Source organism: Dryas octopetala, chromosome 6 (genome assembly GCF_963921425.1).
Source record: "Dryas octopetala chromosome 6, drDryOcto1.1, whole genome shotgun sequence".
Classification (NCBI taxonomy): domain Eukaryota; kingdom Viridiplantae; phylum Streptophyta; class Magnoliopsida; order Rosales; family Rosaceae; genus Dryas; species Dryas octopetala.
In genome coordinates this window covers 159,164-176,440 of record NC_141371.1, presented here as the reverse complement: position 1 = coordinate 176,440, position 17,277 = coordinate 159,164, and the positions used below count along the sequence as shown (strand labels likewise).

General features: G+C 33.5%; 2 protein-coding genes across 2 annotated transcripts; both read right to left on the bottom strand.

Annotated features, from left to right (window-relative positions):
* LOC147280573 (CMP-sialic acid transporter 4-like) lies at positions 1–7,972 on the bottom strand. Its single transcript, XM_086246982.1, has 16 exons — positions 7,744–7,972; positions 7,152–7,345; positions 6,748–6,864; positions 6,589–6,645; positions 5,962–6,039; positions 5,714–5,758; positions 5,310–5,369; positions 5,062–5,184; positions 3,863–3,940; positions 3,195–3,264; positions 2,927–3,034; positions 1,568–1,701; positions 1,419–1,498; positions 796–847; positions 640–692; positions 1–358 (listed from the first exon to the last, which is right to left on the bottom strand). Exons 2-15 carry the CDS (start codon positions 7,314–7,316, stop codon positions 642–644), a joined length of 1,218 nt encoding a protein of 405 aa, XP_086103108.1. The 5' UTR covers positions 7,317–7,345; positions 7,744–7,972; the 3' UTR covers positions 1–358; positions 640–641.
* Positions 7,973–8,974: 1,002 nt separating this feature from the next.
* Positions 8,975–13,769, bottom strand: LOC147280572 (phosphoglycolate phosphatase 1A, chloroplastic-like). The gene is made up of 11 exons (XM_086247185.1): positions 13,394–13,769; positions 13,028–13,095; positions 12,706–12,798; positions 12,555–12,626; positions 12,111–12,182; positions 11,370–11,429; positions 11,096–11,148; positions 10,817–10,914; positions 10,249–10,348; positions 9,353–9,456; positions 8,975–9,266 (listed from the first exon to the last, which is right to left on the bottom strand). Exons 1-11 carry the CDS (start codon positions 13,683–13,685, stop codon positions 9,160–9,162), a joined length of 1,119 nt encoding a protein of 372 aa, XP_086103311.1. The 5' UTR covers positions 13,686–13,769; the 3' UTR covers positions 8,975–9,159.
* Between the last annotated feature and the right edge of the window lie 3,508 nt (positions 13,770–17,277).

Genomic DNA, 17,277 nt, shown 5'->3' with positions numbered 1-17,277 from the left:
TGGCAAATAGATTGAGCTGGCTATAATTACTAATATATGATGGCAAGTAGAAACTTTACTGTTCATGTAAAACTAAGATTACAAGTAAAAACTGCAGAATTTTTACAGAGCACCATTGATGGTGAAAGAATATATAATATATATATATATATATAATTTGTATTTGTATACCCGGTGAGGATGCAACGAATTTGCTAGAATTCAATATGACTAAACTTTCTTGTATTGCAGTTGCAGATACCTAACTTGCTCAAAGGCCTCTATTTGAATGCCTGGAGGCTGGAGGCTACACGAAGGATACACCAAGATATTTGCCTGCTGAGTCCGACCAAAAGATATTTGCCTATTCCAATCATTCCTGAAAAAGAACCAAATTGTAAAACATTAACATTTTGGTATCTTATACATACTGGCTTCAGTTTTTGCAAGTTATCATTTGTTAATAACAAATACAAGTCGGGCAACCTTGACCCGAATACCCAGCTTTGAGCTAGGTGCTTCAACTGAGGCTCTGAAATTTTCCCCCATGCTATCACCAGTTGTAGCGAGGTATTATTAAGAACTTAGTAATTAACAAAAATGATTTTTCTCCGACTAATCAAGAAGAGAAAATGGTGGAGATCTGTATAGACAAATCACCTTTAGACAGGAAGAAGAGGTTTTCTCTCATCATTTTCAACACGATTGCTAGCCTGAAAAAAATATTTTAAGAAAAAGGAATTTATATACACCAATCCAATGTATCAATCAAAATGTATCACAAGTTTAATAACAGTTGTGACTAAAGGTGCTTACATCATCGTTTTCCCCAGCTGCCATATTTACAAAGGATGCATCCTTCTTCAACCTAGAAATAATGCGTCAAGAATAGACATCTTTTGGGTTTCAATAAGCTTCATTCATATATTATTTATTTTCAAATTTCTTAGCAATTACATTAACTACGATATTAGGAAATTCAGAATGACACCTAATTATTGGCAATAATTAAAAAAACAACTTTCTTTTACAAAAAATATTTAAAAACAATATAAATAATTTGCCTGCCAATATGATACTGAGGGCACATGTATACTTTTTTTTTTTTTTGGTCAAGAGGGTACATGTATACTGGCATTTCAAATGAAAAATTGGTATTTATTATTATAATTACTTAAAAGGAGTAACAAAATATTACTGAAACTGTGTTCTATTCTCTTCAAAGGAATTTACATTTACAGTTTACTAGAAAAATTTGCTGATTTAATTTTAACAGAAAAGTCTAGATTGCTAACATAAGAGTTCTGTAGTTAAAAAATTAGCAGATGAAATCACATGATCGAACTGACATTGGGATTTCACTAAATAACAAACCCTCATAATCATAGAATTGCTTTAAAATTTTATGTATGGTTCATCAACAGAATACAAGCACACACCTCTGATTCTTCTGACTGTCCATTGTTTCCAAACTGCCATTCTGTGAATCATCCTTGACTTTTGAAATTGGTGAAAAGAACTGCACAGAAAGATGATACATAAGCTAAGTTTACAAAACAGGCAATCTCTCCCTCCCTCCCTCACTTACCTGATGCATGGAGATGAACACAATAGAGATTCCTAGTATGAAGTTTATAGTCAGGGTATGACCAAACAATGCAGCAGATGCTATTCCAGTAAAAATTGTGGCAACAGTAGATGAATATTTTTTCAAAATTGTGTCTGCAAGCAAAGAAATAAATGATTGAGACATAGCAGAACAGAAATGTTAAAAGTTAATGATGGGGCAAATTATGATATCAATCAGAATACAACTCCACAGCAGCCTCCTGGAATTATACCCATTCCTTTGTGTTGCAATACAAGTATTTATATGTAATCATAACCAGTACAGATTCCAATAATTTTAGGCAGGCATAAACCAAGTTCTGTGAACCACAGGAAAAGTTAACACTCTAGTAGCTGAGCCACAGCCCACATGTAACTTTTTTTCTTTTTCCTTTGTTGTCACAATTCATGGTGAGTTTTAGCAGTCAGATTGATCTTCTCCACGATATAACAGACAACATAAATTCTCCCAAGAATTTTTTTTAAGATTGAGTGTCCCTTTGGTCATGACTCATGGCATCTATACAACTCTTAGCTCTTCTCAAACCCACCAACCAAAAGAGGGAAAAAAAAGAGTCCCCTCTGTTAGCATTAGGTTGGAAGTATTATAAGTCCAGTTGCCTCAACAAGAAATGCAACACACAACCCTGCCATATTCTTAACCTAAAATAAACTGACCAGTGCCTAGGTTCTTAAAGTCCTGTAGCACTTTGTGAAGGACTATCAAATTTAGAATAACAGACCCAATCAAGCTTATTCAAGCTTATATGTGTATGTGGGATGGAGAACATTAAAACTATTGGGTTTGCTGACAGAACATTCACTTTAAGCAAGCTTATAGTTATAAGTGTATGTTGAATAGAATTAAATGTTTTCTGACATAATATTTAATTGTATTCCACTTAGCTGCGGTCAGAAGGGAACAGCCATCTCAGTTCTCCCATTTATTATCTAGAACTTCTTTTTTATGGAGTTCCAAAAATAAAGGCAACCATAGCATCAGTGTGATTGTGTGAATACACAACAGCTTGCTCCAATTGGTGTGGTCAGTACATAAAAGTCAGACCATTAGAAAGGGAGTGCTTATGGACAATTAAAAATTGTTTGTTTACCACTATTTCCGAAGCTCAAGCTGTTAGGATGTGGGCCGACAATTGTTTTGTACTCTGACAGACTTGTAGTGCTTTAAATAGAAAATTTAGGGGTGTACGTTTCCGGTGGCAATCAGTGAAAACTTCAAGAATTGAAGTAATAAAAAGTAAGAAAACATAGAGATGTTAAAAACTTTGGCGACAAGATAACAAAGAAAGCAAAAAAACTAAGGTAGTTCAGTAGTTACCTGCATATTTAAAAAAGAATGATGATAAAATGCCTTGGGCTGCATTGTTGCAAATTAAAAGCATGGTAGCCTTTGAATGTCCTTGTAGTATATCCAAGCTACTGGGACCTTGAACATTAACATACAAAGATTAAGAATGCAATCAAATCGAAGTAAACTATTGCCCATTGGAATAAGAGTACAAGTTGACTATTGATAGCATTTCTCAATCAATGTGGTTCTTAAACATAAATATTAAGTTTATTATCTGTATGCTTAACGTCTTTACCTTTGAAAATAGCAATTCCAACAATTGCTAGGAAGTTGAATATGGCACCATAACCATAAAGAAACAAGTTCTGCATCATATACAAAGCAGCATTTCTGATAAGAGAACATATAAAAAATTCACATCTGAGAATACTAATCTACTGCTTTAGAAATCCAGAAAACATATAAACACGATGAGGTTATTACAAATGACTGTTTGAGATGCATACAGGCTACAGAACCTTTCTTAGATTGAACAACCCAGGAGGCACAGGAAGGGATCCAATATCCAATTTTTTTTTTCATTTCTATATAAGCCCAATATTCAATCAGGTTTTCCAGAACTCCGCCAAGGGACCTAGATGGAGGTAAGCATAACCTATGCAGGACTGAAATTAGAGGTCAAAAGCCAATGCATTTTGGACCCAATGGCACCTGCTCCCCCTTTAACAACAATGGTGCTGCGGAACGATTATTATATGTTCAATACCCACCAGGTGGTTTTCTGTGAATTACCAAGCATTAGAAAAAAAAATAAAAAAGAAGGCCAATATTCAACATATTCAGTATAATCCTTTCCAACGTTTAGCTTTGTGCGACTCTTCTCTAACTGTGGAAACCAATACCATGAAGCTCTTATACAAAGGAAAACATACGAAAACTATCAGATGAGCACGAGAACCTTACCTGAAGGTAAATGCTCGTGTCAAATTGACTCTTCAAAGCATACTCATTATAGACTGATGCCAAAGATGGAACAGTGACCTGTATTAATGTCCTGCTTAGTTTCATATTATCTAATATAAGGGATATAATATATCACATAGAGAAGATGTCATAGATGCAACACATTTTCAATATGTGTGTGTGCTCAGTGCGAACTGATTACAGGTGATGGAATCGAACATTTTCTTATAATATAACAAATATGGTAACAATTACAGAAGAGAAAAAATAACAGTCGTCAATATAAAATTATAATTTTCCAACCTCAAGCCTTGGTAATTTTACTTTTTTTTTCCTCTTTTGGAATTCACTTTTTATCTGAAACATTGTTAAAATCATAATCCTGTCCTGGTTTTCTAATCTTGCATTAATATGAGTTCAATGCCCTAATACCAATGCAGTTCTTGGGAAGCAATAGATATTAGACATAAACAACATTACAATCACACTCATCACCAACTGGAATCAAATTTGATGAACAGAGATGCAACAACATATCACTAATTGTCCATTTTCAGTGATTGGAATGCATCAATCTCTCTCCCTCCCTCCCACATCCCCCACCCGGGGGGTGGAAGGGTCCAATTCTGTCACACTAATTATGCGCCTTGAGTTCAATTACTTGACGGGTTGAATTCAACCAGACCTATATAACATTCTTACATATGGTCTTCTATATTGTTCTTCCTTGTGCTATCCATAGGTTACCAGAAACTGCATCTGCATGCTTTAGACACGGTTTTCACTCTAGATATATGCTTAATATGTGACAATTGCAAAAACTATTTTACAACAATGTTACTGTATGTGTTTGGTTAGGTATTTGGCTCGGGTTATATGAACTTCAACACCCCGTAAATGGTGGCGGTGTTTAAATAATAAAAATATAAATTTAACTATCATCACAAGCATATTAATCCATGCTCAATGACATAAATAATCTATGCAATACGTAGTTATTTATAAACTTTAACAATAATAAGAAGCTAAACTTATAACTTAAAATACTGTAATCGGTTAAAAAATTAAGTTAATTCAAAATTAAACAACTATTCTCTACCCAAAAAAAAAAAAAAACATTAAACAATTATTCACTCATTGAGTTGGAACAGTGCAAACCAGCCACAATGAACAATAACACAAATCTTTTAAATACGTACAAATATCAGCGTGTACAAGTACGCGACTGTTGCAACTGGATGGCCTAAAGCAGCTGTACCCTCAGGTAGAGATCGCAGATGATTCACACTAATTCCAATAAGCAACAAAGCAAGAGCTTCCCACTGTTACAGGATAATGAACCAATATAACACATGTAGACCAGTATGAAACCTTGGGACTTATACACCCAGGGAGTCAAACTGCAATAAGGATCAATAAGAAGAAAGGACATAGCATTCAAACTAACCTGAATTATGGAAAACTGCCGCCTCATGATTACTCTTAATAAGATAGCAATGACCAAAACCTGCAAATGAATGCAAAATTAAAATGTTCTTTAACAAAAGAAACAATCTAGAAGACTCTTACGGATCGATTGCATCCCTTGCAAACAAAAAAAAAAGAAACGAAAAAATCAAAGGAACTTTAGTTTCATACAATCATACTACATTTATATAAGTTCAAAATTAATTAATGGACTGATCCTCTGAATTATAACAACTAGCATGCTGAAATAAAGTCTACATGTAGTTTGGTTATCATACAATACATCCACCGCAATGTGTTTCCATAAGGCTAAATGACAGGCTCTAGATCAGGAAAGAAAATATTAAATGATAAAAAGTGTGTACTGTCACTATAGAAAGATACCTTCATGTTGCTGAGCATCTTCACTGTTGCAGGATTGAAGTAAAGCTACAGAAAAGATAAGGATATTTAGGATTGTCAACTATGATTATACACACACTAACCAATTACGAAGACTAGCCTCAAGAAGCAAATTTCAACAGATAACTACATCACAATCAAATCATTTTTCCCTTTTAATCATGACAGAAAATCTCCATATTATGCAAACAAGCTAAATATAAAATATCAGAAAAAGGAAGAAGCTTTACCTGCATAATGAACTTTAAGTAATTATTAATAGCATAAAGGAGAGCTGGAACAGCGAGAAGCACATTGTTTCGAGCTGCCTACAGGGGGAAGACAACAGGTAAGGGACATGCTGAAATCTGAAAGTAATGCTCTGATTGGTTTAATGCACCTCTCAGCAGTGGTAGATGCAAAAGGAAAAAATAATTGACAAAGTATGTAAGGCTTAAGTCACTTTTATAAACAAGTATGGCATACATAAATTGCAAAAAATACCTGGGCAGGGTTCCAAAAAAGAAAAACTTAATAGTATATCTCAACAAAATCATTCATCTAACAAAGCCCAACAAAACCATTATCCCTCAAATTTAAGAATGAATTATGGTCCCAAAGGGTAGTGTTCAAATTTATTTGAAAGAAAACACTAGATGTAATGCAAGGACATCCTTTTCAGTCCAAAAATACTCTCATTAAGCAATAAAAGTTGGACAATTATATTCCTCCTCTCCTTCCTACCTTTTTATCATTCATTTTATTCTTAATGACCAATTGCAAATTTAGTTTTCTATTGTTCTATTTTATTTATGATCTTCAGACACCATTTTGGCCCCCAAACTAGCAGCCTAGCAGGCAATACTGGACATTCTTACCTGTACAAATGTGGAAACAGAGAGAAGAGATTTCTCCCCAACTTTCTTACTCCTAGCCTGGAAGTGGAAAATTTTCAAACGTAGGAAGCAAGGCGTAAGTGTTTGCCCAAATATTTGAAAACTAAGATCAGAGTTGCAATGAAAAACATGTAAATGTACCTGGAACAAAAGCATTGTTATAGCAAATAGAACTTTTGCTAACTCTGTCAAAAAGTTAACACTGATAGGACTAAACATGAATTTTCCATCCACCTTCGACACATAAACTAATATGGGCTGCAGAAAAAAGGACAAAAAGATATGTAAGTGACTTGAAAAGACATGTTAAGTAAAGCTTTGAAATTGCTTTCAACGAGAAATCTGATCATTGACCAAAAAAAAAATAACAATTTTGATAGTGGATTAGAAAACTCTATACTTCTAAATTATTTGTGAGAATAACATCAACCATCACTTCCCATAATCACATAGCAAAAAGCAAGCAGCAAAGTGAAAATGCAATTCTGCAAAGAAGAACTGTAAAGTTGTATAGAAATAAACGAATCAGGTGAAAGTAGAATCACCTGTAGACCAACCAAGATGCAATCACCAACAACCAAAAGGATATTAAGGACACGAGTTTTTGAAGAAACATCATTTTTATGCCGGTCATAAGCCCTGGACACGGTTTTAGAAGTTGGAGACAACAATTTCGAGTGGCAAACACTGCATTCTATCATCACGTTCATCCACTCACCCACCAGCTCTTACTGCAAAACTGTGTTTTTACAACCAATCAGGATTATTGAATTGAAGCACCAGAAACATTCCACTATATGCCCTTAGACATCGGGCAACAACACAATACAGATAATCAATCTAAACATTCATTGACAGACATGAAATTCTACAAGCATAGTAAACTTTTAACTTTAGCTCTATATATATTATGCAAGAATACATATTGCGGCTGAATGTTAACTGAATTCCAGCTCCATATTATTCATGTAGAAATGCATATATTAACACCACAGTATCACAAATTTGTTAACTGAATTCAATAACAAAAAGAAAAAGTTTAAGCATTTCAAAACATTGCAGCTAAGATACTCAAAATTAATCTGAAGGAGACGCACAGCAAGCCTAAAATAAAAGGAAAAAGAAAATAAAATGTACCCCGGATGGTAAAGTATGGAAAAGCACGCAACTTGACCCAGATCTTGTTATGAGTCTATACCCGCAATAAACCAGTCGCTCGATTCTAGGGAGAGAGAGAAGGTGAATTGGAAATTGGGTTTGGTGGATCAGATTTTAGGCACTGAAAAATGAAAATGGGACCAACAGTGTCAAAAATTTGTTTCCTTTTTTCCTTTTTTGTATTACATAAATCATGAGAGAAAGAGAGAGAGAGAGAGTTCTGGTGTATTGTGTCGCTTGCTGATTCACTATAAATGCCATTATCAGTCTATTACATATTTTCTTATTTTATATATAAAACTCCTCAAAAAGAAAAAAGAGAGAAAAATTCTAGGTAAAAAAATAACAAATTACATTTAAAACCTCAAAACTAAAAAAATTGATAAGTACACCCTAACCCGAATTCTCCTTCAATTCTTATTCATTTCTTAGATTGTTTGGGTCACAAGAATAATAGAATTTAATGAGAATTCGGATTGGGGTGTACTTATTAATTTTTCACTATTGAAATTTTGATTTCTAAGTCAGTTTGAGGTTGTGTAATGAATTTGAAGACTTTAAACATATTTCTAGTAGCCTAAAAAATTGATTTGAGGTGTTAAATTCGAAAGAAATTGAAATTAGAAGAAATTTTAAAAATCTAGAAATTTTCTTTAAAAATAGGGCAGTTTCGGATAGCCTACTTTAATATCATTTATCTTGAGTTTTATAGCTCCATTTTAAAATGCTTTTTAGGAGTTTCATAGCTTCAAAACTAGTATAAGATTGCTGAATTTAGTATATATTTTATTGGTTAAAAGTTAGGCCAAAATTGAGAAGAAAAAATGGAAAACATGAAACGGAATGGACTATTTTGTCCCACCATTTAACGTTTATTTGTGATCTTTTAACGGAATAGACCAAAATGGCAAATGTCAGAAAGTTCGTGGATCCGATCACATGACCACTTCTGGTAGCCTGTAGGGTTGCAATCTGATGCAAGGTTGTGTCAGCTATTAAAAACCCCTTCAGTTCATTGTCTCAACTCCACTGGGGTTAGTCCGAGACTTTGGGGTCATATATGATATCAACACCATATATTACCTCTTCAACTACTATGCGTGCAGCTATGTGCTGTTTGGTTGCAAAGAATATGCAGGAAAATGAAAAAAATAAATATTCACACATATATTATCCGAATACTACAGCAACCAGTTTAACAATCACATAATGAGCTCAATAATACAAATTTTATTAATGTACTCTGTTTCTTTTTATTTCTGAAAGTCCTTAAAAAATCATAAGAGAACAAAAAACAAAGTTACATGGACAGCCAAGTGGCTATTAAAACATATGAAAGTTATGATTTTCAAAGTCAAATAAGGACAAATAAGATTGGTTTTAGTGGTAACATAATCATACAGTTGCAGCTTTGAGAGACAAAAAGTCTGAAATCTTGTTCGTGTAGAAATCTGGTTGTATGGAGTTGTTGGGACTCTGAAGCACTGATAAAGTGGTTACACCTATTATACATAAAGGAAAGCCTTAATTAGCTTAAATATAACACAAATGAAGTAAACTTGGGCCAAATTATGCAGAATTCAGTTACCTGAGAGAACAAGAAGAGTTTTGCAACCACCATTTTGTCCAAACAAAATATCAGTATCTAATCTGTCCCCAACCATACAAATCTGTGACTTCAGGATGCCAAATCTGTCATTGATTAGATCCAAGTAACTAATATTAGCCATTATATATCCATCATGACCAGTATGTTCTCATCAAATCAGTATGACAAGTGTTCTGCGATTTATTACATAGTTGTCTTGGTTCGTCAGCATAAGCAGGGCAATCTATTATTTTGAATATCAATATTCATTATATATCTCTTATAATGCATCGCTGACTATGGATATTGTGGTATGGATAATGCCTATCGATCTTATCCCTTTATTTCATTTTTTAAATGGTTAACATTTTCATCAAAGATCAATTTTACAATTAAGTTTTCCTCATCCACTTTGGCTGTTCACAGATGTTACTTGTGACATGCGAAACCAATAAAGAATATTGCAAAAGTTAAAGCACATTTTTTGTATCACACTATGGGCCCGTTTGGCACTGCTTCTTAGAAGTCCTTATAATCAGTAGCGTTTTTGCTAAAAGTGTTTCTGCTCATAAGCACATACAAATTTTTATAAAAATTTCAAGTGCTTCTCAAAAAACCCCTTAAAAGCGCTTTTATAACCCATAAGCACTTTTATTTATTTCTGCCAAACGCAACCAAAAACGTTTTTACTAATCTGAAAGCACTTTTGCCAATTCTAAAAGCAATGTCAAACAGGCCCTATGTCACTATATGATTTGCACATTAAAAGACTGCCTCGGTCTTAAATAACATAAAAATTTTAATCAGATAAATGCTCTTTGCTCAAGATCAACAGCACTCATATTACTTCCTAGGATAAAAACGATGAAGAACAAGAAATAAAGAATTTGAATTACTCGTTTGCTAAGTAGTCCATCATAAATGTTGAGGGCTTTCCCACAACCAGTGGCTCACGTTGAGTAGATCCCCGGATAGCACCAACCATAGAACCACCACCTGAAGTTAAGAATTAATTGTAGTAGCTAATGGGAGAAGATCATGAAGTATATAGTCAACTATTACAAAAACCAAATTTATACACACAAACACAGACTCCATCAAGATGTGGTCTTTTGAACCAAAACCAAGTTTCATTCAAAGTCCAAGCAATGCGAACTCAATAATGATTCTTTTTTTTATAATAAATAAACATATACAATCGGTTGCTTTATCAATTCTATAATACTTGTCCGGCCAGCTATTTTTGGGTCCAGAAATTCAAAATTTTCCTGGTCAACTCTAGAAGTTTAACTCGTTCAGGATTCAACATTCAGCAGATTAACAAGTTTGTTAAATTCCAATAAATGACTTTTGAATTTTACCCAAATTCCAATTAGCAAAATCTTTATGTACTTTGCAGCATAATGTGTTTGAAAATAATGTAATCATAATGCAAAGTGCAACAAGGGGAGGAGAGAAGTGAACCCGCCCATTCCTGAGCATCTGTGAGATGAGTGACAGCATCGCGATTTGTTGCAATGAAAAGACATCCAGGGTTTTCACGTATACAGAGTGTACCATACCTACCATTAAGTAAACATTAATTAATGATAACTGACAGAAGAGAATACCAAATGCAATGCATGTAACAAGCGCATATAAAATAAGACCTTAATGTTTATATTTGTATATTAATGCTTTGTAACATAATGTTTGCAGGTAGACCTGAGCTTCAGCACAAATACAAGAATCAGAAGAACTTACTGAATTTTGTAGTAGTTGAAATATCGATCAAATCCAACCACAACAGCTCCAACCTATAAGCCAATGAACAAACAGAATTACCAGTATTAAAAGTTGAGACTCTAGCTAAAAGAGAAAGGAAAAGAAGAAGGAATCTAATATTTCTATGTTCAATTTTTGGTACCAAAAAGGACTGCAGAAGCTATAAATCATTGAGAGAAGTCCTACTTGTATTTTATCAGTACGAACCCAAAATAATAGAAGTTCTATGAAACAAGAAAGGACAGAGGTATACATTCTCATCATGCTCCATCAGAAATCCAGGCTTCAGCTCTATCTTCTTCCCACCGTCTTCCTGTAAGAGAAACAAAGCATTTGTAATACTACACAACATATGTAATTTAACATAGCAATCCAAAAGAGATGTATCCCAGTCTATCTGCCAAACTACCAATTATAAACAATTATAACTAGCTATGTTTCCTGATATTTTAGGCACACAAGCACACTGATGCAAGAACACTCAAAAAGCACTCGGAAACATAATGTTTACAAAGATAGTATGATAAGGGGGGGGTGGGGGGGTGAGAGAAAGAAAATATTTAGATTTCCTAGGTGGAGCAAACTGCATGGTCCCATAAGAGGAGCAGGCAGGCTTCCTTTACTTCATATCTCAACATTCATACTAATTTAATTACCATGGGACCTTTCAGTTTCCAAATATTTACATTTTCATCCAATGAAGATGCCAACCTCTTTAGGAAAAGCATTCTGTCCCTTGAGCAAGAGCAACAATTAGTATTTAGAAGGTTTATGCGCAGGTTATTTGTAAAGTTTGTGATGTTTTATCCTCAAACTTTAAAATGAAAATGTAAATACAAATGCAAGGGAAATAATTACACCAAGTTTGCGCAATTCTCTTGTTAGTCAAATGAATAACACATCATTTGATTTCATAGACTATGATAGAAAATAGAAAAATTTCAAGTAAACGTGGTATGTACTGAAACTTATGTAATTTGAGACTCATACTTACTGGTCCACCAAGGTATTGAAATCCAGCAAGCTCGAGCTCCTTCAAGATGCCATCCTCACCAATCACATAAACCTATAAAATGCCTGATCATCAGTCTATTAATTGTCATCTAAATTCATCATTACCATTATTTAGTGTTAATCATGAGGGACCAGTCCACTTACCAGTAACTGTACATAGTACAGTAAGACACAATTTATTAATTTATTACATATTTATCTTGTAATTTATAGCCTTAATATATCGTTTCTATACGCAATGAAAATATTACATGAAATAATTATTTGAAAACATTATATATAGGTCTATGATGCAAGCCATTACACAAAAGAATCACATGGCATATGATGCAAACCATTCCTTTTACAAAAATGCCAGTTTTAGGCAAATGGAATTGAAACCAAATTTTTTATTTTACTTTCACCAACCAGGCACGCTAGCTACCTTTTTATCTTTTGGGAAATTAATGGACTTCAAATAGGCAGCAGCAGCAAAAGATGACGCAAAAATTTCCTCCTGAAACCGTTCAAGTGTGGTTAGAATTACAGACTTTCTGAAATCTGCGAACATGGAAAGAAAAAAATGGCAAACTTACCTCAGTGACGTTCAGACCCAGTGTCTCAAACTTTTTACCATACTGCTTCCTCGACTTTGTTGAGTTGTTGGTTACAAAAACTAATCTTTTGCCCTGAATGAAAAGACAATGGACAAGTGGTTTGAGGCCACATAACAATGCTTGTCTCTTAAAATTATCTCCCTGTCTTTTTGCTGACAAAGAAGAGAATATGATGCTACATTTGGATCCAAGAGTAAGCCTTAAAGAAATAGTTAAATATACTCTAGCGAAGAAAAACAATTTTGCTTGCCATATGAATGTGTACAAAGCTACAAATACATGACTACATTCACAGCCAGACCTTGGACCGTAGCATATCAAGAGTTTCTGGGACGCCATCTATCAGCTTATCTCCTTTCCATATAACTCCTGCAGTTGTTTGGTGATGAGTAGAAGCATTATTTAATGGAGCATTACCATCCAAACCAGAAATATTATAAAATTTTCCCAAAACATTATTTTGGAAAATTATTGAATAATCCTAGTTCCCCCTCAAATTTATGTGGATATACTATCAATTGTTCTTTAAGTCCCTTAAATAGACAGTTATGGAATATCTTGAAATGATCCCACTTTCAGTTCTCCAATATCAAATTCAAACAAAACAATCCCCAAATTAAACGTACAAGTCATAGCAAGTTGAAGTTGAAGAAGAAGGTGGCCTCACCATCGCAGTCGAAAATGAACGTCTGGACAGAGTCTATGAGCTCATCAGCATTCTTGAGAGGCTGGGCCGCTGCCCGGGTTGTGAAACTCTTCATTGTTGACGTTCTATACTTGTTCTTGTTCTTGTTCCATGAGAGGCTCGAAAAGTTGAATACAGGGTTTAAAGCAGTGTGGGAGAGATTGCTGTTGAGCCCCAAGAATTGAGAATTCCTAAAGAAGAAGTAGTTTGATGGTTTTGCAGAAGTAGCAGAGACTGAAAGAGAAGCTGCTATGGCTGTTGTTCTGCTCAGCATCTCTCTTCCTTTTTTGTTTTTCTTTGGTGTTGGGCGTTTGAGGCCGTTAGCCTTTCGAGTTGAAGTGGTTGTTTGTGGTCACGTGTAGATTGAGTTGCTGAGTATGGATACCACACCCTTGTTCAGGATAATTTTGGTTAGGCTAGTTCTATTTCGACAATCTTAAATTGTTAAGTTGATCACCTTATTTTAAAATTTTAACTTTATTATTAAAATAAAAAATTTTAATTTTGTTTATCGATTCATTTGACAGTTATCTACCGAAATATTTATGATTATTCGATAGTTATCTGCTGAACATTGGTAGATTATTCGATGAATAACCACCAAATAGAAATGAAAAAGACATTTGACAATTATTTGCTGAAATATTTGTGTTTGGTTGACACTAATTTGCCGAACATTGGTGGATGTTTCAGTAGATGACCACCGAATAGATTTAGATAATTTCATTCTATTTTAACAATAAAAGATAAAATAGACAAAATATATTAGGGTGGTCAACTCAACAATCGAGGGTGGAAGGCACACTCTTTTGGTTAAGGCTTAGGGCGAGCTTTGCGTCCTCGGCTTCAATCTTAAGTTCTTAACCAAAATATTACGAGTTATGCGGTGACATGGGTTTGGAGTGTGGACAGGACAGCAAATACAAAAAAAGCCTCCATCTCCACTCTCCAGGCCACCTCACCCCAAGGCCCAGCTCCAGCCTTCACTTTGCTTCAGTCCAAGGCCCACTTACAAGGCCTTGTACAATGAAAATTCATAATTGTTCCAACTTGGAAACTAGCCCTTGTTTAATTTATTCATCTCTTTGCAACTCAAACTCGCACTCTTCCATGGATTCCAAGCTTAGATCCAAAATTAAGCCTGGCCCGGCCCACTTGGAAATGTCAAATTATGGACATGGTCATGGTACTAGCTAGTTGTCTGTCATTGTATCAAATTAGTCAGCTTCATTGAAACTTCAATGGTTCTTACTTTCTTGTGTGTTTAATAATGGAATAGATAGGCTTGGCCAAAAAAAATAATAATAATGGAATAGATAGGTGAACTGTATGCATTAACACCGAAAAATTAGCTGGTTTTTGTGATCGAAATTGGAAGCTTAATTTAAGCTCGTGATGCCTTTGTGTTGTCCAGATCTAGAGTTGTAATGGACAGCAGACCCATTTTCGTGTACTTGTCGTGGGGTCTCGGCCAATAGCTCAATAAGAGTACTTATATAGTAAGTAGTGCACTCTCCCTTAATTAATAGTCTATATACATATATGTATATACAAAAATGTTCTAAAACTAACTAGTTAGTAAGTTAATACAAAGCTAACCACCATATTGGGCTCACTACACAATGTAATCTCAAAATCTGAACCGTCTATTTTTTAGACCCTACTTCAAAGATCATCCATGTAAAAAATCTTCAAATTCGTAAATCATTTAGTCATTTGATTATAACAACAACTATTTATATGTTTTTATCAAAAACACTGATCGTCTATTTATTTGATCTCAATTAGATAACTAAATGATTTCTGATTTAGTTGATTTTTTGTAATTATGATATTTGAAGTATGACCTAAATAATTGACTGTTCGGATTATAAGATTAGTTATGTGGTGGTCCCAAAAGCATGGTTAGCTTCGTATGAACTTGCTAACTAGTTAATTTTAGAGCACTCCTCTGTGTATATATATATATATATATAATTAAGAAAAAATCATTCATATATATATATATATATATATATAGAGAAGTGCTCCAAAACTAACTAGTTAATAAGGTAATACGAAACTAACCATGTTTTTTGGCCCACCATATAACTAATCTCAGAATATGAACCGTTCATTTTTTAGTTCATACTTTAAAAATCGTCATTGTAAAAAATCAACTACATTAAAAATCATTTAGTCATCTAATTGTGATCAAATAAATAGACGATTATTGTTTTCAATAAAAACATATAAATAATTGTTATCATAATCAAATGGCTAAATGACTTTCGATTTTAGAGATTTTTTATAGAAATGATATTTGAAATATGGTCTAAAAAATGAATGGTTCAGATTTTAAGATTACATTGTGTAATGAGCCCAACATAGTGGTTAGCTTTGTATTAACTTGCTAACCAACTAGTTTTAATGCATTATTGGTGTATATATATATATCAACACTTTAAAATTAATTATTTAATAAAATAATATGGTGCTAACCACTTTTTTAAATCCACTATATACTCATGCACTTAATCAATACTAATCGCTAAGAAAGATGCATTGATAAATCATATATGGATACCTATATTCCCATCTCTGGCGTGGCTGGGCTTTAATTTCAAGCCTTTCAAGTTTCAACCATGAAACATACAACTTAATTAAATCATAACCGGCCATATGATATTTTTTTTTTGAAATATTGATGGATCTGACCATGAAACATATATGCATGATTACTAATTAAGTTGGTGCATGGTGTATACGCATGCATGTATATGGTTTTGTTTGTAGACAAGTTTCCATATATGACATGTCAATGGCTGACATGTCATATATGTTCTTCATATTCGAATATATATTAATTAGTCTTTATTCACGTGCTTCAGTTTGATGAGTTTTAATCATGCACCGCTCATCATCAAGACGCAGAAGATGATAAAAAGGACGCATCACCTACACTAGCTACTACCAATAAATTCTTTCAACTAGTTAAACTGTCCAATATTATCTGTGCACAAAATGTTAATGAAGGTTTCAAATATATATATGATGGTGATCGATATCATTTATATATAATAGATGATTAATTGTTATTCAAGACATTTGAATTCATAATCTTCTCCCTTAAAGAAGAGATCAAATGCTATCTATTACACTAAATAATCATTAGCACATATATATGAGTGATCGATAATGAAAATATATAGTTAATCAATTTTTCTTTCACAATAAAGTGAAGAGAAATTGGTTGGATGATATATGGGGTTATCGAAGTTAATGCTGACAGCTGCCACTTATAAATACTAAGCTAGGATTGGGACCATCCCTTCCCAATCCCTTTGATAATTTGATTGTGACAATTATCCTTAATTTGATAATTTGATCGTGACAATTATATATAAGCAAATTACATTTTAGTACTTTAATTTTACATGTTATTTTAAATTAGTATCTTAATTTTAAAAACTTGTAAAACAGTACCTCAATTTTCATTTTGTGTCAAAATAGTACATTCGTTAGTTTTTTTGTCTATAAAACCGTTATATGCTGACGTGACAAAAGTATTTTTGTCTTTTCAGCACATGTAAAAAAATTAATATTTTAAAATATTTTTGAATTAAAAATAAATAAAAATATCTTTGTCATGTCAGCAGATAACGCCCTTATTGACAAAAAAACTAACGGAAGTACTATTTTGACACAAAATGAAAGTTGAAGTACTAATTTAAAATAATATGTAAAATTAAGATACTAAATTATAATTTGCTCATTATATATTGAGTATTCGACTCCACGTAGATTAAGTAGATGACTGCTATTTGCACACCTTTTTTTTTCTTTTTGCACACCCTTTTTCTCTTTTTTCTCCTACACACCCAACA

Excerpts from the sequence above, each read along its gene's own strand:
- LOC147280573 (XM_086246982.1), bottom strand. The coding sequence starts at position 7,316 with ATGAACGTGATGATAGAATGCAGTGTTTGCCACTCGAAATTGTTGTCT. Across the intron at positions 6,040-6,588 it reads CTGTTTCCACATTTGTACAG|GCAGCTCGAAACAATGTGCT; the intron begins GTAAGAATGTCC and ends TTCCCCCTGTAG. Across the intron at positions 3,265-3,862 it reads ACACGAGCATTTACCTTCAG|AACTTGTTTCTTTATGGTTA; the intron begins GTAAGGTTCTCG and ends TATATGATGCAG.
- LOC147280572 (XM_086247185.1), bottom strand. The coding sequence starts at position 13,685 with ATGCTGAGCAGAACAACAGCCATAGCAGCTTCTCTTTCAGTCTCTGCT. Across the intron at positions 12,627-12,705 it reads TGGGTCTGAACGTCACTGAG|GAGGAAATTTTTGCGTCATC; the intron begins GTAAGTTTGCCA and ends GAACGGTTTCAG. Across the intron at positions 10,915-11,095 it reads TTCAACTACTACAAAATTCA|GTATGGTACACTCTGTATAC; the intron begins GTAAGTTCTTCT and ends ACTTAATGGTAG.